General features: G+C 35.4%; 1 protein-coding gene across 1 annotated transcript; it reads left to right on the top strand.

The window, feature by feature from the left end:
* The first annotated feature begins 207 nt into the window (after nucleotides 1–207).
* Nucleotides 208–7,456, top strand: LOC105043810 (dolichyl pyrophosphate Glc1Man9GlcNAc2 alpha-1,3-glucosyltransferase). The gene is made up of 4 exons (XM_010921527.4): nucleotides 208–936; nucleotides 2,189–2,395; nucleotides 2,502–2,739; nucleotides 6,869–7,456. The coding sequence occupies exons 1-4, from the start codon at nucleotides 235–237 to the stop codon at nucleotides 7,234–7,236; spliced, it is 1,515 nt and encodes a 504-aa protein (XP_010919829.2). The 5' UTR covers nucleotides 208–234; the 3' UTR covers nucleotides 7,237–7,456.
* The last annotated feature ends 17,053 nt before the right edge of the window (nucleotides 7,457–24,509 follow it).

The following is a 24,509-nucleotide window of genomic DNA, read 5'->3' as shown; positions in this document are numbered from 1 at the left end:
TTTTTTCTATAAACCAAAAGAGTCCAGAGAGCAATTTGCCATGAAAATTTTTAGGTCAACCGTGAGTGTGCAAATTTATCTAATCGGCCCGTTCCTAATCCCCATCTCAAGCCCATCCCATCAAAAAGCCTAGCCCACATCTAATCAAAGCTCAGCACGTGACACACGGCACTTTTTAATTTTCTTTTTTATTTATTATTCAAGGAGGAAAAACCACCCACCGCCGGAGCGACGATGGAGGAGGCTGCTTGGTTCTGGGGCGTGGCGACGTGCGTCAAACTCCTCCTGGTCCCGACGTACCACAGCACCGATTTCGAGGTGCACCGCCACTGGCTCGCCCTCACCTCCTCCCTTCCCCTCGCCCGCTGGTACTCGGACGCCTCCAGCCCCTGGACCCTCGACTACCCCCCACTTTTCGCCTACTTCGAGCTCCTCCTCTCCCTCCCCGCCTCCCTTCTCGATCCCACCATCGTCGACCTCGTCGCCGGCCAGAACTACGCCGCCTCCTCAGCCCTCCTCTTTCAGCGCGTCTCCGTCGCCGCCGCCGACCTCGTCCTCCTCCTCGGCGCCCACCGCCTCGCATGCCGCCTCCCTCCCTTCCGCCGCCGCCTCGCCTTCGCCTTCCTCCTCTGGTCCCCGGCGCTCCTCATCGTCGACCACATCCACTTCCAGTACAACGGCTTCCTCCTCGGGATCCTCCTCCTCTCCCTTTCTTTTCTCGCTGAAGGGCGGGATCTAGCTGGGGGAATAGCTTTCGCGGTCCTGATCTGCTCCAAGCACCTCTTCTTGGTGGGCGCGCCGGTGTACTTCGTGTACCTTCTCCGGCATTACTGCAGGGGCGGATTCGGGAAGGCCTTGGGGAGGTTTCTGGCCGTGGGGTCGGCCGTCGGGGCCGTCTTCGCCGCGGCGTTCGGCCCATTCTTGTACCATGGACAGGTAAGCAAACCTATCGTCTTCGCTTTCCTCTAATTTTCTTTCTGCTATCTCCTCTTGAATTCTTTGTTGACGTTGCGCTTGTTGTTTGTTTACTTAAACTTTCTGGAGATTAAATCTCAGTTCATTAAAACAACAATATTTCGTTTGGTGATATAACGAGAAGACGATGGAATCCCACAAGAACTGATACTAAGGACTGACTTAGAGATTTAAGTGAGTAGTTGCGTCTGAAGGGTGGACGAAACAAGTCAATTATAGCTTGGTTAGGATAAGATCCTGGTAGCACCAGCTGTGAATAATTTGAATATGTCACAAATAACGACACCATAATATCTATTGCATTTGAGCATTTCAATTTCAGTGATAGTCACTAGGATTATGATGATAAGGGATGAGCTTACCTTGAATTAAAAGAGAGCACTTGGGACAGACACAGAACATGGAATTAAAGCATGTTGGACTCACCATCAATCCACTTATTTGTGCTGATTGCTAAAACATAGAGCAAACATGTTGATCGTGCTATTGCCCTGCACCTCTCTCGCTATTCTCCCCTATATAAAAATATGTTATGTTACATATATCTCTTATACCTGTCTATTTAGTTTCTATGTTGGAGATGTAACACTGGCTCGTTCATAAGTTCATTTTGTGGGTTGTTTGATGATTTTAAAGCAGCAGGTCATGGCTAGATTTACTTAGAAGAGACCAACATCTTATACGTTGCATGCTTACTAGGTGATCTGGCTTTCTTCTATCATGGCACCGATAGACCATGATTAATGTATTTTTTTCTGTCAAGTACATTGGAACTTCATATATATTGTGCAGGCCACCAAATTCATATGGAAAAGATACAGAACCCTCACCCATTGGACAAGAAAGGAAGATCTTGACATGCTAATCTAGAGGAAGGATTGATGACATGAATTTAACCAAAGTACATATGTTTATTCTGCAATAACTTATGGCCTTCAAGATTGATGTTCTTATATTATCTTCTGCCATGCTTCCCGTTTTCATATTTAAAGATTGATGTCTCATATTATCTTCTGCCGTGCTTCCTGTTTTCATATTTAAAATGACTTTTATGGTGATCCGATTCTTCAATACATGGCCTAGTCCTTTTCTAAATTTATACATTCCTATATAGGCATCAATTCCATATGACAAACTAACGCTTCTCGAATTTCGTGAGTCATTGGTGTCATGTAGATCATATCTTAATCTCAGTCTTATGTTGCTTTTGCAGATGCTACAGGTCCTCCATCGTTTATTTCCTTTTGGCAGGGGCCTGTGCCATGCATACTGGGCTCCCAACTTTTGGGTGTTTTATATAGTTCTTGACAAGATACTTGCATTTGTGCTTGCAAAGCTGGGATTTGTTATTCAGGCACCCAAAGCTTCTTTTACTGGTGGGCTAGTTGGGGATTCCTCACCCTTTGCTGTGCTTCCTCAGGTGTGCCTACTTTGATCCTGCTCAGTTACTTCCATCAGTGGATGTTCTTCTTTTCCTTTTTTTTTTTAAAAAAATGTAATAATCAGACATCTTCCTGAAATGTTAGGTCACTCCTGCAATAACCTTCTTGTTGGTTATACTTGCCATGAGTCCTTGTCTCATTAAGGCATTCTTGAAGCCCCAATCTAAACACATAATTAGATGGGTGGCATATGCCTATACCTGTGGTTTTATGTTTGGTTGGCACGTTCATGAGAAGGCATCACTTCATTTTACAATCCCTCTTGCTATAGTTGCAATGGAGAGCCTTGATGATGCACGACATTATTTCTTACTGTCAATAGGTACGTTTCTTCAATATTCTCTGCTGTTGTTCGCTTACCACAACATGTGAAATACTTTTACCATTTTTTATTTATAAATATCTACATTAGCAAGATAAAAGTACTGTTTGAAGCTTGTAAAATTCTGTCTGGCTCTTTTTTTTTTTTTAGTTGATAAAAATTATTGTTTTGGGTACATGTTATTTAATCTGGTTATCTTAAATTGTAATTGCATAGTTTGTTTCTGAGAAGTTGATACCTTGTGTGGTTTGGCTGGCTTTACTTAATAATAGTAATTTTCTTGTAGCCTAAAAATACCCAATGCCATAATTTATCAGGGTTATACGTCTTTAGTTTGTGAACTTACTTTTCTAGTCCCAGATAGGATTCCAATAGAGTATGTTAATCTAGGATATTATGGAACCTTCTTTGCACATCAACATGATTAATAAGTTATGCTAATGATCATCCTAATTTTTCTCATTAATTAACATGATGAATTGTTACAGTAGCATATGTCAACTTACGTCCTTTTGTCAACTACAAATTCATTCATGATTAGTTAGAGGAGATTTAGCAAGGATCAAACTTTGGTGTGAGGCAGCTATGACTGAGAGTTCACTTGATGCTAAATCTAACACCTGTTGTTGTTTCTTCATTCATGTCCATTATAATGACCAAGGATTTAAGTTCGATATGCATGTGGCATGCTGTCTAGTAACCAGCACAGCATGTGCCATGCAATGTCATGCACAAAAAAAGAATGTAGATCCCCTTTCAATTAGAATAAATTTAGAAAAGACCTAAGAGGTGCCAAGCCAACCTAGTGCTGGGTGCCAGTAATGGCTTGGTATTGTATGTGTCAGCTAGCTTGGGTTAGCACTTAAAACCATGTTATAATCTTGATAGATCTTTTAAGAACACATTTCATCCTTTCCGGCTTCACTACTTTTCATGGTGCTTCTGTCATAGGCTTTCTTTTAGTTAACAAGTATCCGATGTGAATTCTTTCCTATTGTTGGAGCTAATCATTGTTTGTCAGGAAACAGTGTTTGCTAGACTAGGCATTCTTATGAGGAAGCCAAATTCTTGCCTCATGATTATGACCATTCTCATAAACTTCTCTGCACAACCCTTTCCTTTAACATTATGATGCAGTTCATTAGTTCAATTTGATGACTGCTGGTGTAGTTGTGCATGCCAACTTTATTCTTAAGAAGGTCCACTGCATTTTTCTTCTCTAGTCATTTGTAACTTACTTCATTCTTAAGATTTCATGGAAAAAGCTAGTCAAATTACCTTGGTTCACCCTTAGGTTGATTAGCATTATATATGCTCCTATGCACTTGTTTATTCTTTCAAAGGCATCTCTACTTTAGGTACCTAAATGAAGGATGTTATGCACATTTTTCTTCTAATATTGCTTCTAATTTCCACTTACAGAATCATTCAATAACTTTTGGAGATAAATCTTCTGATGTTTGTATATTTTTCCTACCACCACTTTGTAATCTCATCATGATGTAATCTATATCTCTTATTCTATGTACTCTATATCTCCAATTCTCCCTTTGTGTCATTGACTTATTTATGCTTTTACTTCTCACCATCTTTTAATCTTAGCTATCATTAAGATATCATAATTTGCATGCTTAACCTTGAAGCTTCTGCCTTGTCAGCCTTTTCTGTTCCCCAGAGTCCAACATTGTCTTCTTTGCCATTCTTTGAACGAAAACACTCTTGACTTTGGTCCCTCTTTTAAGCCTTAGATTATCTCCAAGTTTCTTGTTGTGTTTGGTGCTTAGTGTTTAGCTCTCCAAGCACTTCTCTGGCTCTTGCAATTCTTTAAAGACAAATTGCCATATGATATGGTGATACAACATCATACTTGTTGTAACTATCAGATCCTTGTATATCTCCCTCAGTTGCTGATCTATAAAGATTGTAACATTGCCTCTTTTTGAACTCCACCATGTATTTTGGTGTATTTTATGTTTTGGTTCTTCCTTACTAGCATAAATATTGGATATTCCAAAATACTTTCTATATTTTAGTGCTAGATGTTCTCCTAGGTATCACCTTGCAAATATATGATTGTTGATCTCTCTGTTTGTGTGCATGCAAGAAAGATACTATGACATTTTTTAATTCATTTTTAAATGCAATAGTATGTTCATTTAGCCAAATTTCTACCACTATCACTAAATTATAAGAAACTCAAGTACTGCTCCCAATGCTTTCATATCTCCTAACCTTTTCGTCTCGTATTGTTGAGTACTTCTCCCTATGCAACCATTTGGCTCACTGCCTACAAACATGCTTTTTCATTATGGGTCCAGCTTCTTGAAGAATAATATTCTACATACTGTTCTCTAGTCCTTGTCATTTGTTCAGGTTAAATAACCACTAGTACCTGAACACCAAAATTTTCTGGATTTCTGCATGTTGACACATGAACACTTCTATATTATATTGTTATGGCATAACATTCCTTGATAGTTGGTACCATGAAAATTTAAAGGACCATCCTGCATTCGCTCGAGGCATTGGCACTTGGTTTTGTAGAGTTCTGCCCAATGACACTTTAGATTATGACTTGTTAAGACTTAGTAATTGCAAATGTTGAAAAATATTCTGCCAAAAGTGCCTATCCACTCATAGAAGGGTGTTGCATTTTTTTTTTCTCTCTTTAATTAAAATTTAAAGATGGTGTCAACTGGGAGTTCTTTTAATAAGAAATATGAATGACTACTAATTGGGACACCACTCTTATGCTCTTATCCAAATATTTGTATTGTATAAAAATGTCCTTTTGTTGGATTTTATAGGTTTGAAGTGTTATATCCATCATGATACTTTGAGATTTTGAAGTGTTATATCCATCGAGATACTTTGAAAATTGGCACCACTTCAGTATCTATGTAGCACTGTCAAAAATATTAATCATTTCCTCCTGTGATACCAAGTCAAGCACCATTAATCTATGTCATGCTATGTCTGATCTGCTAATCTTTTATCCAATATTTTAAACTTATCTCTTTGAGTGTCATCCTTTCCCACTTACATAACTTTGTAGCTATTACTGGTATCCTCAGATTTTCCATTTTTCACATTTGTTACTTGCAAGCATGAAGTCAAATTTAGAACAAGGATTCATAAACCACAGTCCAAATGGATGGTTAGGACATGGCTCGATAATTTCGGTGATAGAAATAAATTTAAGGTCAGTGATTAATTGCCAGTGTCAAAAATTTCTGATGTAGAAATCTAAAAGAAATTTAGGAAAGTTTTCAAAGACTAAAAACTCATAGAGAAATATATTGGAATGTAGAAGAATTGTGCAAATAGGTAGAATTCAACTTTGGAAACATTTAGAGTAATATGGTAATGCTTTGCAAAAAATCAAAAATCACACATAGAAAGTTCAATAGTTATTTTAATAATAATCTAGTTCCTATTATGCTGACTTTAGAAGGCAAATTTTTGATGAAAAATTAAAAAGCAATAGGTGAACTTTCCAGCGTGTTGGAGAATTTTCTTATGAAGCTTGTAAGAAGCAATAGTGACGCTTCTTGTATTGATGGCATGTTGTTCATGTGGAAGTTCCAATTCAAGAGACAAATCAAATCTTCTGGCTCGAGTTATTTGTAGCTGCATATATATTAAAATTCCAGTAAAAGTACTATGCATAGGTTTTTTAAATAAAAAATAAGTACGCATGCATAGTCAATAGCTTGGCACTCGATTTCCAGACGTAAGTCTATCAAACAACAAACTATGCACAAAAATTGTTTCTGTGAGGATCCATGCAGGTGTGTATTTAGTTCCACATCAATTATTCACTGGAAAGATCTTAGATACTTATACAGGATCAAAGAATCCAAATAACGCCTTCTAGCTAATCTTTTTAGATGAGGTCCTGGGTGGTTACGATTTATGTTAAAACTAGATTTTAAAATGACCTGATCTGATATCAGTTGGGGTTTCGTTGTTTGTTCAAGGCAGTCAGAACCTTGTGGCACTGAATCCACTAATCTTTGAGAAACTGCGTTTAGTCTGATGCAGCAAATTTCCATGATTAACAATTTGTCCAGTTCCTCAACATATTTTGAGAGACTAATACATGTTTATACTTTATCTTTTGCTGCAGTGTCCTGCTATTCCCTGTTCCCTCTACTGTTTGAGCCCCAGGAATATCCGGTGAAAATTTTGCTGCTCGCCGTACACTCAATCCTCATGTGGTTAGGCTTCTGCCAGTTCAGAATAAGCAGGACTTCTCACCAAAGGAAAATGAGTGATTCAAGGGGCTCCTGTGAAAAGAATCAAATAATTGGATGTGCTGGGACATGTTATCTTCTGGGATTGTTTGGGGTCGAGTTATGGGGTCAGTTATTACACCCCTACTTTTTTGGCGACAAGCTTCCATTTTTGCCTCTTATGCTGGTATCAATATATTGTGCAATGGGCATGATGTACTCGTGGGCATGGCAGCTCAGACAGATAGTAAGGTTCTGCTGATAGAATTTTTCCTGACAAAAGGATTCAGGATTGTAATGGATTCCAATTGTCAAGAAATTTTGTGTTAGTAAATGTTATTTTTTGATTAATTCTTGGAACATGACATCAATTAAATCACACTTCCTACACTTTCAATATTCGGATGCTACAGTCCTCAGGAATAATGCTGTAGTCCTGGTCAAGCAATAATGTCTATACTCTTCCATGTGAGTTTCCTTCAGACACAAGTTGAAAGATTCATTTTGCTGCCACGATTGATGAGAACGTCCCACACCTGGTGATGCTTTTTGTTATTGTCAGCCTTCACTCTCAGTCGTCGTTGCAATCTTTGGAGTCTTCTTTAATATATACTGTGCATTTACTCTGAAGGTTTTTACCAAGATACAACAGAATGGTGGTGGCAGCGTGTGGACTGATTAATTTAGCCGGCCTTGTGGTTTCTTCATCTTTTAGTAGGAGGGTTTTCCCTCTTCTTTTCTAGCTTCTCCTCCCATGTCATTAGAAGCTTTGGAAGCACTATTTTGGAAGAAGTTTTAATGGAAAGTATTGCTACCAGAGCAACAAGATGATGTGTTTTTACTACGAATGCGTCTACTCAAAGATCTATCTTCTAGCTCGATATATCTGTATGTTACACTGCCGAAGAGTGAGACTTTCTTCAAAAGATTGTCATCTTTTTGAAGGTAGCGCTGGAATCACTTCTGAATACAGCAGCAGCGTATGTCATCTCTACCAAGAGGACGTAAGAGGAGAAAACACAAAATGCCGTTTGTGGAGCTGACATTACTCAGCAATCTGTTAGCATGGTGAATTATTGGGGTCAGCTGGTTGCAAAGTGGGCTCGACAGTCTCCTGCTCCCGTACTGTTTTTCCCAATATATTCATGGCCAGTTACAATGTTATATGACTTGGTTCAACTTACTGCACTATAAATTTTTTGAAGAGCAAAATGGAAACTATTCATGTCCTACCCAAAAAAAACAAAAAAACGGAACACCAGTCCTGATGGTTTGCATTATTTCTGCATGGACTCTTTTTCTGATGAGAGGTATCTAATCGAGCCAGCTGTTGTCACTCCCAAATCCTCAGCTGTAGATACATGGAAAGTTCTTAGTCCGTTCTGATTTCGACTAGAGATTTGCTGACCATCTTGGTCTAATAGTCAGTGTCTTTTCTTCCTCTCTTTTAGTAAAGTTAGATGCTCTGATTGTACATCAAAGATGTCTGATGATTGACAAGGAAAATTTTATAAAGCTGACCTCAATGTAGTTGCTTCAAGGCTTCATGGCTGGTGGGCCGCCAAGCACATTCACATGGCTCTGATTAAAGCTGTTTCCAAACTGTTCTTTTTGGGTTGAGGGCACTTGGAAACTATCAAGAGCTGACCTATTATTTCCTCCTTTGGCAGTCAGTGTTTCCTTCAATGTTTGAACTCATTGTGGCACAGAAACTTTTAGAACATTTATCGCCTAACTGCCTCATAGTAATAGGCCACTAAAAGCTAAAAATCATGAGCGTAAAATTATTTTATGTATGACAGAAGAACAAGGTTGAGTCCTAACCCAATTGTAGAATCATTTATTGCGTACATCTAACTCTGTTCAGATGCTACAAGTAGCTTGGTCTTGTGCATTGGATCAATTTTTTTCTTATTATTATTATTATTATTATTGTTGTTGTTGTTGTTGTTATTATTATTATTTTTACAGAAATAGTACAAAGCATGCTATGAAAATCATTTAATATACTAATAAATCATATATCTGTAAAAATAAATCATATGTCTACGTAAAAATGAATGACTAGCAAAAAAATAAAATTAAAATCTATTAAATTTTTCTCAAATAGAGCTGCTATGAGTCGTCATTGCATATATATCAATGTCATATATTTACATGAGAATGAAGTGGTATGACGTTGTGCAAGTTCTATGGATTTTTGGTGCTAATTTATAGAAAGCCATGTAGTCATATGGGTTGAGGAAGACTGCTGGGCCTTACATGCTTATAAACCCATCCATCTACCAACTTAATCTTTTGGATTGAACTTCAACGATGCAGAACATAAGTAACAACTTCAAACAAATTTAAAAAGAAAAAAATTGCAAGATATTTTATTTTTTCATGATTCTCTCTAACCATTCATTTGCTAAGAAGTTAGGTTACAAAGAGAAAAACTTAATATCTTCTTATATCCTTAATAATTTTTTTATAAAGAATGCAAGGATTGTTGATGTCAAAGGATCTTTAAATACAAGAGAGAATGCGCTCACAAAAAAATTCCATTATCTCTTTTCACACGATATCTATTATCTAAAAATGCTTAATTTTTAATAAATATTAGAAAATCAAGTTTACTAAGGGCCCTTGTATCCCGGGGTAAAAATAAATAAATTTTTATCAAATATTTTCTTTTTTCTCTTTTCCTTCTTGTAGAGAAATACTTAAGGAAAAGAAAAAAAGAAGGATTTTTACTAAGAAATTATAGGTGCTAAAACGATATCTAATTAAAGGGTTTTGCATTTTTCTCAAAATCTCTTCTTTTCTTTTTAGTCAACATTTTGTTTAAAAAGGAAAAGAGTAAATAACAGTAAATCAAGTTGCTAGAAACCTCTGTTATATCTTAAAGATGTAAAAAAATATTTCATCAAGTATTTTAAAGAAAAAAGTTATACTATTAAAAAATCAAGGGTCATATAATAATATTTGATAAAAATTTATATTTTTCATCAATAAATCTCTCTATTTTCTTGTCAAAGAATGCTTTTATTTTAAAATAGAAAATAAAAAGAGAATGAGACCAAAACTCATTTTACTGTCGAACTAACTGAATGAGACTAACAAACTTACTTTATTTTATTATTCAACAATACCTTTTACCATAAAAATATAAAAAGCAATTAAAAACAATCAGTTTCACCAAAAGAAATCATCAAGTATTTTTTTTTTTCCATCATTTTTTAGTAAAGAAAAGAAATAGGTTTCTATTAAAAAAAAATCATAGGTCACAAAAAAATCTTTGATTAAACTTCAAGTTTTTTAAAATCAGTCACTTTATTGTCTTGTCAAAGAATACTTTATTTTAAAATAAAAAATAAAAGATGAATGAGGCCAGCAATCCTGCTTTATTTAAATGTTCAACCATACTTTCACCTGAAAGAAAGTATAAACGGTAACCAGAAAACCAGTCAATTTCAAAAAAAAAAAAAAAAAAAAAAAAAAGCCGTGGAAGCTTTTACTCGTGCTCCAGGGACCCGTGGGTTATGGGCATCACGCTTCTGCTGCGCCACTCTGATTGGCTATCAAAATTTTAATATTTTTTATTAAAATCGTATAAGTTTAGGAGTGCGATTTTCATTTGGCCAAGCAAAACCCAACTTGACCATATCTGTACTCTTAGGTTGGATTAGTTTGATTAATGGGTAATACTTGACACAACCGACCCGTTGATGGACCACGACCCCACTATATTGTAAATGGACTCTTCCTACCTAATCTCAATTCTTTTTTGTAGTATCCTTCTCCACAAATTGTAATTAAGCAGTGATTTTTTTTTTAAAAAAATTCTCAAATCAGCATGAATGCATTAGGAGGCCTTTCTAGTTGCAGAACGGTTTTCAATACGCCTCCATTTTCTGCGAGTGAATCAGCAATAATAGTTAAAATTCAGGGTAATTTAAGACCTCAGAGCTTTAAAATTTTTGTATTACTTAGTGCCTACAAAGTTTGAGCTACACCAGTTATGATAATTCTGGAGGACTTGCATCGGTGTGGCTCAATGCAACAGTGGTAAGTGACAAATGAGTCTCAGATTGGGCCTCATGGAATTTCTGGTGCTTAAGAGCTATGGATGATGCTATCCAATTCCAACTTTCACTGCATCTTGTAGGAGGTAAACCCACAGGCCAACAACCCTAAGTTTGTCTATGAATGGAGAAAACATAAATCCAAGCCTAGTGCACATCCCTTGTCAACAGAGATATGAAAGATGCTATTACTCCGGTCTGCAGGTCATTAAAGTTTCCATTTATCATCTGAGTCATTGTTTGTACGTCGGACATTGTGTAACAACGTAATTAAAGGATCTCAAAGTTCTTTTGCTTTGCTAAAGGTCATTATGCTGTTGGCTTTGGCTTTGGCTTTTCAGCCCAGGGTGGGCGAACCATGCAGACTGATAGCAATCTGTCACATAATTCATTTACGATCTGAAAGCTATATTATTTTTAGATAAAATATTTTTTAGATAATATTTAAATATAAAAATAATTTATTCATATTTATATATATATATATAATTAACTTCAAAATTTATTATCCATGTTGTTTTGCATTATGACTTTTCTAGGTGCGATGATACAATTTATTTATATTTTTAATAATATTTTTTATTCTTTTTAGATTTGAAGAAAGTAGATAACTAAATTATTAGATATTAAATAATGAAGATATTAAAATAAAGATAGGATATCTTGAGAATAAAATTAAATATTTATTTTACTGATCGATGAAAAAATAATTTAGTCATTTCTTAAGTGGATAAAATTTTACTCTATTTCATAGATAAATATTATCTATAGAAAAATAATTTATTCATTTCAAAAAATATGAGAATATAGAAAAGTTGGTTAATAAAAAAATTGATCAATTTTTTAATAATATTTATCTATAAAAAAATATTTTTAATAATAATTTATATTTTTTTAATATATATATATATTTAGAAAAAAATAATAAGTATTCGATCTCCTGTCTGATAAGATACTAATTAACATGTCACTATCGCTATAAAAGTAGATACTAATATGCTACTTTTGCTGTCAGACATTAACTATAGGAGCGCATAAGTACCTTGGGGTAATGCTTGGGCCTCCACAAAAATTAAAACATGACAGGCAACTGGAAATTCATTTATAACTGGAGCCATTATTGTAATTAAGTGCACTGCTGGTTTGTATGTGTTATTTAAGGATAAAACTGGCAATCCATTTATAACCGGAGCCATTATTGTAATTAAGTGCACTGCTGATTTGTACATATTATTTAAAAATAAAATTTTTATGATTGAATTGATCATGAAAAAAAATTATGATTGAAATATTAAAAAAATATAAATAAATAAATTTTAAAAAATTATGTGATATTTACCAAAATTATTCAAATATCTGTAAAATTTATCTATTTTTATTTTTTTAAGTGTATTTTGAAGATGTGACAGATAGTGACCGTTGGATCATAATTTCGATCTGATTATAAAAATTTTATTTATTATTTAATAATTGACTTTGCAACGCAGGATGGTGAAATTAAATGAATACGGAGGGAATATTAACTTACCATGCAGCTTTTTAAATGGCCACTGTTTATTGTCGTCATAGAAAATTTGTCACGTACGATCCTTCACTTTGCTTTGCTCATAAAAAGAAATATATATATATATATATATATGTATTTCACCTCGCCTCAAAGGGCAAAACTGACAAAGTAGTAGTTATTGGTAATAATGTATATTTTTCTTCGGTAATATATGGGTATATCTACATATAATGACATTAATCAATCGACAGCAACTATATAAATATAAAAGCAACGCTAGCAATAACAATTGACACTAGACTGTGTGCGTTGTTTGTGTGCATGTCCATGCATGCGTGTGTCTGCGTGTATTTGGCAACTACAGGGATGCCATCGCTGTATAGGGTTCGAACTCCTGGATCTCTCCAATGCGAAGGCAGCATGCCAAAAGAACAAAACTAACGATAGTTGATCTAAATAATCTATATTATGGAAACTTCAAACAATTTTAGGCTAAAAAAATCCTCCTCTCGATCAAGACTCGTCGGAGGTGCCTCCACAGCAGGTGATGTGAACAAATATGAGGTGGAAGCTGCAGCAGTATCCTATAGGACTCTATGATCCGTGAGAAATTTTTTTTTTTGAAAAAATAAATTTTTATAAAATAATTTTTTAAAAAATAATTTTTTAAAAATAAAATTATGATATGTTTAATTGACTATAAAAAAATGACTTATTAAAAAATAATTTATATTTAATTAAATATATTTTTTAAAAAAATTATGTAAAATACATATTATATCCTTAATGGATATCAGACTATATATTTTTACTCCTAAACTTCATATAAATAATAATATATAAGATCATAATAATTTATTATATTAATATAATATTAATATATTATATTATATTATATTGATATAATATTAATATTTTAATATAATAAATTTATTGATATCTTAATAAAGATAATATTATATATGATTTTATATTAATATAAATATTAATATTATATTAGTATAAATATTAAAATATAATAAATATTATAATATAAACATAAATATTATATTATATTCATATACATATTAAAATAATATTAATATTATATAATATTATCACTATTTAATATTTTATTCTAATCATCCATGCACGATATGTTGTAAAATCTTAGTCGTACATTTTAAAAAGATATTTTAGAAAAAAAAAGCACCACCACTTCCTATCCCACAGAAAGTTTCAAAATTCACATTCTCCATAGATTTTCACTTCCCATCAAATGTGAAAAGTGATTTCCGATGCGAAGAGCATCTTTCATCATCTTTTCTTTTAAAATTTCAATCAAACAAGAAGTCTCTTCTTCTTTTTTTTTAAATTATCTCATCCCTCCTCCATTTTTTATGGACGAAATGAGTCCATAATGTCCACCTACCTAGAAAAGAGGAGGGATTGGAGAAACTTATGAAGCCCTGATCTCTTTTGGCCAATCAGTAAGGGGGAAGAAAGAAGAAGAATAAAAAATAAAAAAAAGGCATTTGAGCACCCCTGAGTCATTGGCTTTCCCCCTGGACAGCCACCCTATCTTGAAAATTATGACTTAAAATAGACATCGACATTACATCACTTTGGGCATCGATAGGTTGTAGTATTTGAGCCTGCTTCCCGGGTCGAGCGTTCTTGAGTTGGAGTAGAAGAAGGTGCAGTAAAGAGAAAGGCCTTGTAGGCGAAGAATGGGCACGCATTGACCATTCGGCAGGAGGATCGTACATGGCGGAGGAAGTGTAGCATAGGCTTCATCATTGGCTCAATCAGGTCAAATGGGAACGAAGAATCGATGGACGACGGTTAGAAGCTCAAGAATGTGACAAGGGTAATGGAGGACAAGACGTTAACATCGGCATCGGGCAACGGTGGCATGGACATTTTGCATGATCGGGATCAAGGTGGTGGCCAGGTTGTAGGGGTCAACGAAGACCTCATTCCCCACAATGATGGCATAAATCCGGGTGGCCACCTTGCGTTGGACCGAGGTAATGGCAAAAGAGCGGATAGGACTGATTTTTGGTAGGAACTTTTAGCGTTTGGACTCGGACATCAAATTCCTTTTTCTCAAAAAAATAAAGAAAAAAATCCACCTAAGGTTATTTCTTCTCATGACCTCCTGCCACGTACGTTCGGCGAGCCCTAATCGCGATTGGAAAAGGATAAACTATATTACAATAATATACAAAAAAAATATAAAAGATAAATAACATCTTGATATTTTATTTTGATTTATAAAATATTTTTTTATATTTTTAATTTCAACAATGTGAATCCTATGTTTTGTAGATTGTAGCAATGTCCCCCATCCATCTTCCAATTTGGTAGAAAGTTCGTTGCCAATGTCACATAGGATATTATTTGAAATTAGATGACTGATGTGATTTTATTGAGTTATTTTAAAATGAAATAAAATTTTATATAGATTTAACATAGTTTAATCACTAAAGTATCCATATTTTAATTTTAACTTCATCTCTTTCTCTAACTCTCGTAACCGTAACTTCATCTCTTTCATCAATTTTTCTTCCTATGATGGCCATACAATCCCTGCCGGTGCCCCTCCCCCACCGCTAATGAAGAAAAGAAGAGAAAACATGAAGTTCGTCGGACGCATCCTCCACCTTTGATGGGAAGACCTACTTCCTCATTATGCTTCAAAATAGGAACACTTTGCCCTACTTCCTCTTTATGCTTCTTAGTTTTTATCAAGCTTGCACAGAAGTACTCCCAATCTTTCATCCTGGATCCCATCAATCTTGGATTCTCTGATAGACAATCAAGCTCCCCCAGCCTAGCATGATGAGTTTGCAAACATCGGCAATCGAAACTTAATGTGGCAGAACCTTGGCTTATAGGTTGGAATATGCCCAAAGCTTTGATGATCCTTTACAAAGATTGATCCACATATAATCAACTTCATTTGGACATTTGTAGTCCTCGGCTTCAATACATTGGAGACAAGCACTCCCTCCTCTTTGAGTATCTTAAAGTTGTTCGTTTTACCGGTATTTGCTTTAATTAAAGGCTCTAATGTCTTTGTCTTCCCACTGGAGATAGAGGATGCATATGACAAGGTGGGGAGAAGCACCATTTAAAGCAATTGAAGAAGGAAAATTATAGCAATAGTTGAAATTCTACTGCCAATCATTAAGAGGAGAGAAAAAAAAAAAAGATGAAGAGAGAGAAGGTGAGGAGGATGGGGGCTATCGCGGCGGGGGATGGGGGTTTTTAGCAAAAAAAGAAAAAAAAAAATTTTTAGCAAGAAAAGCCTCCATCTCTCTAGCACTGTTGCCCCCATCCTCTTATTCTCCTTCTCTTTTCATCTTATTTTGTCTCTCCCTCCCTTTCTTTCACCAATCGTGGTCGGGGGGTCATCAGCTAGGGTTGCTTCACCGTTATATGGAGAAAGATTGAGAAAAGGGATAAACTTAAAATTGAAACTTAAGTATCTTAGTCATTAGATTATTTTAAGTCCACATCAGATTCTATTTTATTTTAAAATTTTATAATAAAACTACATTAGCCATCTAACTCTAAATAATATCCCATGCGGTGCCAATGGTGAGCTTTTTTCGAAATTGAAAGGTCGGTAGAAAATATTATAATAATTTATAGAATGTAGGATTGACATTGCTGAAATTGAAGATGCACGAGGATATTAACAAATCGAAATAAAATATAAGATTTTATTTATTTTTCATCTAGAAAAATATAGAGTTGATATTATAGTAGTTTGACAGGTAAAAAAGTATCTACAATTCTTTACAAATTATAGAAATTTTTAATTATATTATATTCATCAGGATACTAAATAGATGGTGAAGATTTAACCCCGTACATTCTTTTTTTTTTTTTTTCTTGTTTTTGTTGTTGGGGGGGAGGCGTGGAGATGGGCGTTTTTGGCGTTAGGAGGGAGGAGGTGGAGATAACCGGCGGATGTGGGCCTTGTCAGTACACCTAATAAGAATATGTAAGTTTGCACATAAAATTAAGAAGCATTGAAGACTTACATGTGGCAGTTTGGTGAATCAACGTTTGAAAGTAATGCCATACCAAACCCTTCTCCGGACCTTCAAATTGTAGATAAGTCAAAGACCAACTAATGCACCGTATTTTCCCAAGGAGACCGCCTAATAGCGTCCAAGTGCATCACCATTTCCAATTTTATTGCGTGTGGTGGGAATTGTGGATGATATCATCAGTCTTCGGGCAAAACTAAGCATTTCAAAGTGGGTGTGGCATGGTTAGATCTAAACATTATAAAATTTAGAGCCCCAACTATTTTATCATCGCGATCTAATAAAACTACATGAGGTCAACAACATCATGGAGTAGGAAAAATCTCCAACTTTCTACCTTAACCTGAAGCAATTGCCCAAACCACTCAATTCTCTATATCCTGCTCCACATTTGGCTCTGTACAAGCTTAGAGCATTGCGATTGGTGTTAATATCCTTTTGACCACAATTTTAAGTACTGTGTGAGATGTGGCATGCTTCCTCTCTCTGTCTTGCTATCTTTTTCCACACAGCGACAGCTTTATAAGTACAGCCAAGGCGATCATTTGATTAAGCTATCATGTGAATTTTTGTTCTCCATTCATCATGAGGCCTAGGTTGAAGCACAAAAAAGAAATGAAAGAAGATGCCAACTGGGTCCTGGTTCATCATGACATTGTATAGGGAGAGAGGGCTCGTGAGGCTCACAAAGTATATAACAACCGAGAGCTTTAGACAAAAAAAAAAAAGGAAGGAAGGAAAAAAAAAAAAAAAAACTCTGGTACCATTAAAGAAACAATACAAGGGGAAGACGTGGGCTACTAAATAAATGAAAGTATTACTTTCAAGTGCACCACCTTCCCACTAACAATTCCAAAGACAAAAAGGCTGCCTCCGTGGACTGGAGGCTAATGATGAGATGCATTCAGTACAACCATGCCTTGTTTGCAAACCAAGCAAAGGTAGTTTGTCTTCCCGCTGCTATGCGTGCTATTTTTGGTACATCATATGAGCCATTTCTTATGCACCTCATCTGGTTCAACTGCAATTGAACAAAGCGCAAAACGAACTTTAACTAAAAATTGGCTTTTGTTTATTAGTATTTAAGGCGTTCAAAAAATCATGATTTAACATTATGGGAATTTTCCTCTCAAAAAATTATTTTCATTTTATAATTTATAAATAATAATTATTTTAATGACTATCTGCAGTCGTTATGGTTGGAAATAACAAACAGTTATGGTAAAATAATATCATCACTTGACTATGCTAGGGTTCACAAAATAAAACTATTTTTCATTTGAGCTGATAGAGATTTTAATCAAAGAAGCATTGTTTTAATTGCGTGAAAGATGAAGAGGACAAAGCGGTGGTTGTTCTCATAATATAAGTTATAATATAGCTAGATAACTGTCAAACAATATCATGATATTCGCAGCCACAACTTACATGGGCAACGTTATTGGTGCAATTTATGTGCATAACGTTATGAAAAGGTTTGGGCATCGTCACAACAACCTCCATGACATTGTAATGGTTGTTAATTTGAATCCTCTCTCGTTGAAAAATCTTCAAATATTTTCTCAACGCACTGTTGGTGCATGAATTCCTTAATATGTACAAGCGAAATGGCATTGGGCAGTGTCCAAAATCCACACCAGCCAATAGATATCATCTGAAGGATCACATGTGATAGTGAAGCCATCGAATTAACCAAATTATAGCCACTGAGATGGCAACTTTGTAGAACGAACCACTTACTTCCAACCAAGTAACTTAAGTTTGAGTCACGATGGATGTCGGACTTCGATTAAATGCCCAAACTTAAATGATCAGGGAGGAGCGTATTCTAGTGGCCTAGACATGGGGTTTGAAAATGATAGCTGGTCTTTTGGCTCTCGTTAGTGCTGGGGTGATGTACTCACCCGTTGGATTCGTCCATATGGTGGGGAAGAGGCCGTCTATTCATCCAAACTCGACTTCGAATTGAACATTCTCTAATGAAGATTGGGAAAGTGGTAGCTGACCCTCGGTGATGCTGGGATGACGTACTCATCCGTTGAGTTCGTCCATATGATGGAGAGGAGGTTGTCTGTTCATCCAAACTCGGCTCCAAATCAAATATTTTCCAACGAGGGTTGGAGCTCAATGGTCATATCTAGGAAAGATAGTTACGTCGGACCGTCCCCTTGCAACTCCCATCTTTCTTACCAAAAAAAAATTTAACCAAATTATAGAAGAACATGGAGAATCAATTATATGGCACCTCCAAGGACTCCATTCCTTATCCAAGGCATCTATTTTATTATTTTATGTGCCATCCTATTCATCCTTTTTATATAAAAGACAAAATGAAGTCCCTAATTAACACAGTGTAGCCCTAGAATTAGCAGCCTTCTCACCGTAAGTAGAGGAGGTAAAAACCTACAATAGGAGACAAAAGGAAAAAGTTGTCCACATCGCTAGCTTACAAAACTTGGGTCCAGTATTCCCTTTTCCATTAAACTAATAGGCAGAGGGAAACTTCCAAGGAATTTAACAGAGTCCTCGCCCATTCACCCTGCGATTTGAGTGGATGGTGGAAGTTTCCAAGGAAAATTACTGATGGTTGCAGTCCATCGTCAATAATAGTGCCATTGGCTCTTGCTAACAAAAACAAAGCAAGCCAGCGATGCGCAGGAAAGCATTGGCCCGGCCCGACCGTAGCAAGGACAGCGGCGGTCCGAATTGGAGAAAGCTTGACAAGGTCTCATTCCTGCTGCTGCCCTTCACCATCCATGGGGGGCCACCGGAAGGGTTTAAAGCTACCCATTGGAAAAACTGTAGACAATCTCAAGATTTCTCATTTATAGGGTTGTAATATCCGATCTTTTTTTTTGGGACCCAAAGAAAGGGTGTAAAATCTCCCAAGGCCAGCATCATAGATTGACCCAGCTTTAACGGACACAAATGAACCATAGTAATCTGAAATTAAGGTTTAGTTGATAAACTTATTCTCTTCTAGGAAAAATGGATTGACCTTGGAAATGATCTAATTGATCCGCAAACAAAATTTTATTAATACGGTAGTGCAGAGAGAGAGAGGAGCAAAAGATAGAGAAATTAGATGGATCCTGGTATTCCAAACTTGAAATTTATGGTGTATTCGCAATTTGGCATCTGCCCCCATTTGTCTCCATTTCTTTCTTTTCTCTACTCAACAATTCTCACTTGTCGTGAAAGATATTTCACCAATTGGATGACAAGGCGCCTAGTAATAGCAGTCCCAAAATAGCATTTAATTTATGAATTGTATAGATAATTACAAAAAACTGCTACAGATTGTTTGTTAATAATCACCACTCAATTTACCCAGAGTATTGGTGCCAAATATAGTGGGACTAGCGGCATCAATTTGGTCATATTTGTTCTTAGTCAATCACCAACATTCACATCCATCCAAGAATGGAGCAGCAATCAGTATAGGGAGTAATCTATAGCTTTTTCTTAATCACACAGGAGAAATCATGAAATCTTTTTTTTTATAGCATGGAGCTTATTTTACAGAATTTAGATGAGATAGATTATTAGTGAGTATATGGGCATACTTAACCTGTCATCAAGTTAATATTATTTATAATACGCAGAGATCTCCAAGAAACTTCCTGACTAAAAATTTCTCGTACTATATACCTTGGAGACAAGTACGGGTTCACGGAAAACATCCATGTGCTGCCGCACTGTGGTGTGAGTTTATATTGTGTATTATTAATAGCAAACACCAGGGCGTCAGAGTCACCGCCGCACGCCAGTCACGGGCATCATATGAGAAAGAAGCCAGAGGTCCGTTGGAGCCTTTTTTTTTTTTTTTGACGCGATCGCATATTTGCTCCAAGTCTCCTACCTAATCATCGTCAACGCCTGGAAGATGGTTCTTTTACTTCTTGTTATTTATATTTATCTATCAGTTTAGGATAACGACAATTTACGACATTAATTAATTTTCTACGCCACCACCACCATTTCCCCTTGTTCCTCCTTGCTCATTATTTTAGATGGCCGAGTATGCGAGCTGAAATTAGAAATTATTGTCAGAAATGGACTACAAATAAAATAAAAAAAAAAAAAAAACACTTCCTTTATCATGCATCAATAATTTATTTCAAAGATATGTATGTTTGGTCAGCAAGGTATTAGATGAGATATTTTTCATTTTCGTTGCTTGCACGTTTGTCCAACGCAATGTTCTATGTTTAGTTGTCATCAAAGTGATTGCTCTCAAAAATTGATGTTTGATGTGTATTAGTTGGGTAAAATACAACAACGATTACCAGATCAGCAAGAAGAAGTCAAAATTATGTTACTCTCATACGTCCCTGCCCGACGTAGAAGCAAGGACCATGCAAGCCACTGCTCACCAACTGAAGACAAATCATCCGCGAGTCTACGGAGGCGCGTAATATCAGGCTCCCGGGGACGGAAAATTCTTGGATAGATACTGTCTATGTTGGGAAAAAGGGACATCCAACAGTCTACCACATGGGCTGTAGATACAGCCAATAAAAGCGTGCCAACCCAGCATTTTATCCATCTAGATAATGTCCCACGGCTTCTTAATTATGGATAGATTAACACCAGTCATTTGGAGAAAGAAACAAAAGGAAAAAAAAATTCAGATCGGGAACAATTCACTCCACCGTAACCGCCCTCTCTCCCCACCTCCTTCCACAGATTTTTTGCTGATTCCACAGGATATTTGGAGAAAGGAATAATAGGAAAAAAAATTTCAGATTTGCTCTCCCCTTCCCCCTTCACCGGATCTTTAGAAGTTGTTGGGCATTATGTAGATGGATAAATTGCTGGGTCGGCATGTTTTTATTAGCTGTGTTTACGGTCTATGTCTTGTTTTAAATAAATCACTAAGCAAAACGTTTTTCTAGGAATCCAAATATTGTAACTAGAGATTCGAGCTTGATTCCATCCAAGAGGTTTGGGCTCAAAACTCGATTCAAAATTAATTGAGTCTTAACATCCAAGCTTAAATTTGACTCGATAAAAAATAAAAAAAAAAACTCGATATCAACTTAACTCGAATTCAAATATTTATCATAATTAAAAAAATTATGATTAATATAAAATTTAATATAATAATATATTTTAATATATATATATATATATATATATATATATATGTATACATGTATGTATAAGCAGACATACGATCCTCTGACTCAGATATTATGCTATTGGAGTTCGATTGAAAAACTATTCAAACTATTCAAGTTCGATAATAGTTAAATAAATTAAGATAGGATTTGAATCAAGTTCAAGAAGCTCACGGGCTATTCGGCTAATTTGCACCTTTAGCCATGACCCAAACCTCCCCACCACCATCGGGATCCTCATCATATTAGCAAGTTTAATCCGTTGTGCCTAGATTGTGCTTCTATGTTCATATAAAATCAAAATCGCAGAAGATCATATCTTTCGTCATTGTCTATCCAATACAATGATCACGTAACTTGTGAGGCATCTGATCTTCTCTCTCCTCACTCTCCTACTTTAATATAGACGATTGATGGAGAATCGTTCACATCTTTCATGAGAGTTAGAGAAATGGACCAGACCACCTCTATATTTATATCTGCACTTATCTCTCTCATCATAGGACTATCCCGAATTAGAGTTGACTCTAGTCTAGTTTGATTAGGAATAGATAATTTTAATTAATTAGGCTCACTATAATTGATTCAGTATATATGGTTGACTCAATAAATTAAATCTAATTAAATGATAATTAGATTATATTAAGAGTTAAATCCAACACGTCATGCACTTGAGCCTCATCTCGGTCACCTTCTTCCATCCTCTCCAACCACATGGTAAACTCTATCTCCTCCTCCTCACATGATCCTCGATGCGGCACTTGATCTCAAATTCAATGTAATACCCCCAATTCAAAAAACAAAAATTTCTATTTCATGAATCTTAAAGCCTAAACTAGCAAAAAAAAATGATCAAAATAAATCAGCACTGCATTGCACGTGCTGGAATAATGTGGACAAGAGGAGATGAGTCCGAACGAGACTCATCTTTCTCTTCTTTTCAAATTCATCCGATGAAATCCGACCTTAAGCTGATTTTCATCACTCGCCCAATTCTATTTATAGCCTCCCACCTTCATTTGATTTCCTCATCAAAAATTGAAACCCAAAAAGCCATTGGTTTCTTGGTTTTTTTCTTGAACGGCGGTCACCACGAATGCTGTGACTGTCACCACAGGTCATCGAAATCTAGATAAGAACCCAACATCTTTTGATTAGCCCTTCGATCCCTCTTTTGTGCTCCCAAAATCTCAGATTCCGACCAGCGAACCGTCAAATTTTGGTCAAAATGGCGGTCATATCGATTCTTTTATTTTTTCGAACAGCCGATAATCCCCCCATCTGTGTCGCCGCACTCTACATCCTCAGCCACCACTGTTGCCAGGGAGAAGCTCCCCTACCTCGGGAACAAGGGAAAAGGGAGAATCCCTTGTTCCATGATTAGAAGGGAAATTAAATTCCTTATTCACCCAAACGAGGAAGGAAAAAAAAATTTTTTTTTTCTCTCTTTTTTCTCTCTTCATATTCTTTGCTTGAATCCTATCTTTCTCTTTCTAAAAAATTTCACTTTCTCTTTCTTTTCTTTCTCTCTCTATAAATTTTTTCACTCTAGATTATTTTTCTCTCTTTATGGATTCCTCTCTCTACGATTGATTCAGTAAAAATTTTTTTTCCAATGATTCTAATTTGATCTTGGCCAGGAGGATCTTGATCTGCAATCGTTGGACAGTGTGCCAGAATCCATCTTAATCAGATATGGACACCATTAGATTTGATCATTCATGATTTATATTGGATTATATATAAACTAATTCATCTATGATTTGATTAAATCATCTTGATATATAGGATAGATCTGGATATCGGATAGTATTGCCTGATTAGTTGTATTCCATCTTATCGATTTCTCTCTTTTCTGATATTCTATCTCTATGTGATTTATGAACCCGATGTGCTGTTTTGAATTTGAGTCAATTTCAATACAGAATTTTAGACTGCTTTATCAGTCAGACAACAAGTCCACATCATCTGAGTCTTTGTCGGACATCACAAGATCTGATCCTTATTGATCTTTGTTGAACCATCTATTTTTTATTCTAATCATGATCGGATAAAATTATCTTAATTCGACCAACCGAAATGTTGAATGCTACCATTTTTGTCAGTTTTGTGAGGGTTTTAAAACTTAGAATTTTTATTAACTATGGCTTAAGATTGATAGATGAATATGTTTTGAATAATAAATTTTAAAGGATACTTTTAAGATTCATTGAATATGTCCGTTTAGTGTTTTGTAGAGATAAATAATGAACCATCTTCTCGAGTTATTTTATAATTTATTTTAAAAATAAATAATTATTTTTTGAATTATGCAATCATCTTTTGAATGGCAAGTGATTTGAAAAATTAAGATTTCTAGAATATCATGATTTATTAATTTATTATAAAATATATTTATGTTCAATGAAAATTATGATATTTATATATTATGTTACAAAATTACTTTAATATGGATTGAATTTATACTCTCAGCCAAACTATGGTTCAATAGGCTCTGCTAATAGGGATTATACATTGATACTCAATGGGCTTCGCTAATAGAGATTATACGTTGATATTCAGTAGACCCTGCTAGTAAGGATTGTGTGTTGGTATTCAGTAGACTCTGTCAATAATGGTTGTATGTTGATATTTCAATAGATCCTAGCAATAAGAATTATACATTGATACTCAGTGGACCCTATCAATGAGGGTCAAATATTTATCATAGCAGAGACTGAAGAGTTATATATATGTTTTGATTTGAATTGAATTTATGATTATGTTTATTTATGAATATTTGAAAGAATTTAATT

This window comes from Elaeis guineensis, chromosome 4 (genome assembly GCF_000442705.2).
Source record: "Elaeis guineensis isolate ETL-2024a chromosome 4, EG11, whole genome shotgun sequence".
Taxonomy (NCBI): Eukaryota; Viridiplantae; Streptophyta; class Magnoliopsida; order Arecales; family Arecaceae; genus Elaeis; species Elaeis guineensis.
This window is presented reverse-complemented; position numbering and strand designations above follow the sequence as displayed.

Excerpts from the sequence above, each read along its gene's own strand:
- LOC105043810 (XM_010921527.4), top strand. The coding sequence starts at position 235 with ATGGAGGAGGCTGCTTGGTTCTGGGGCGTGGCGACGTGCGTCAAACTC. Across the intron at positions 937-2,188 it reads CATTCTTGTACCATGGACAG|ATGCTACAGGTCCTCCATCG; the intron begins GTAAGCAAACCT and ends TTGCTTTTGCAG. Across the intron at positions 2,740-6,868 it reads TTATTTCTTACTGTCAATAG|TGTCCTGCTATTCCCTGTTC; the intron begins GTACGTTTCTTC and ends CTTTTGCTGCAG.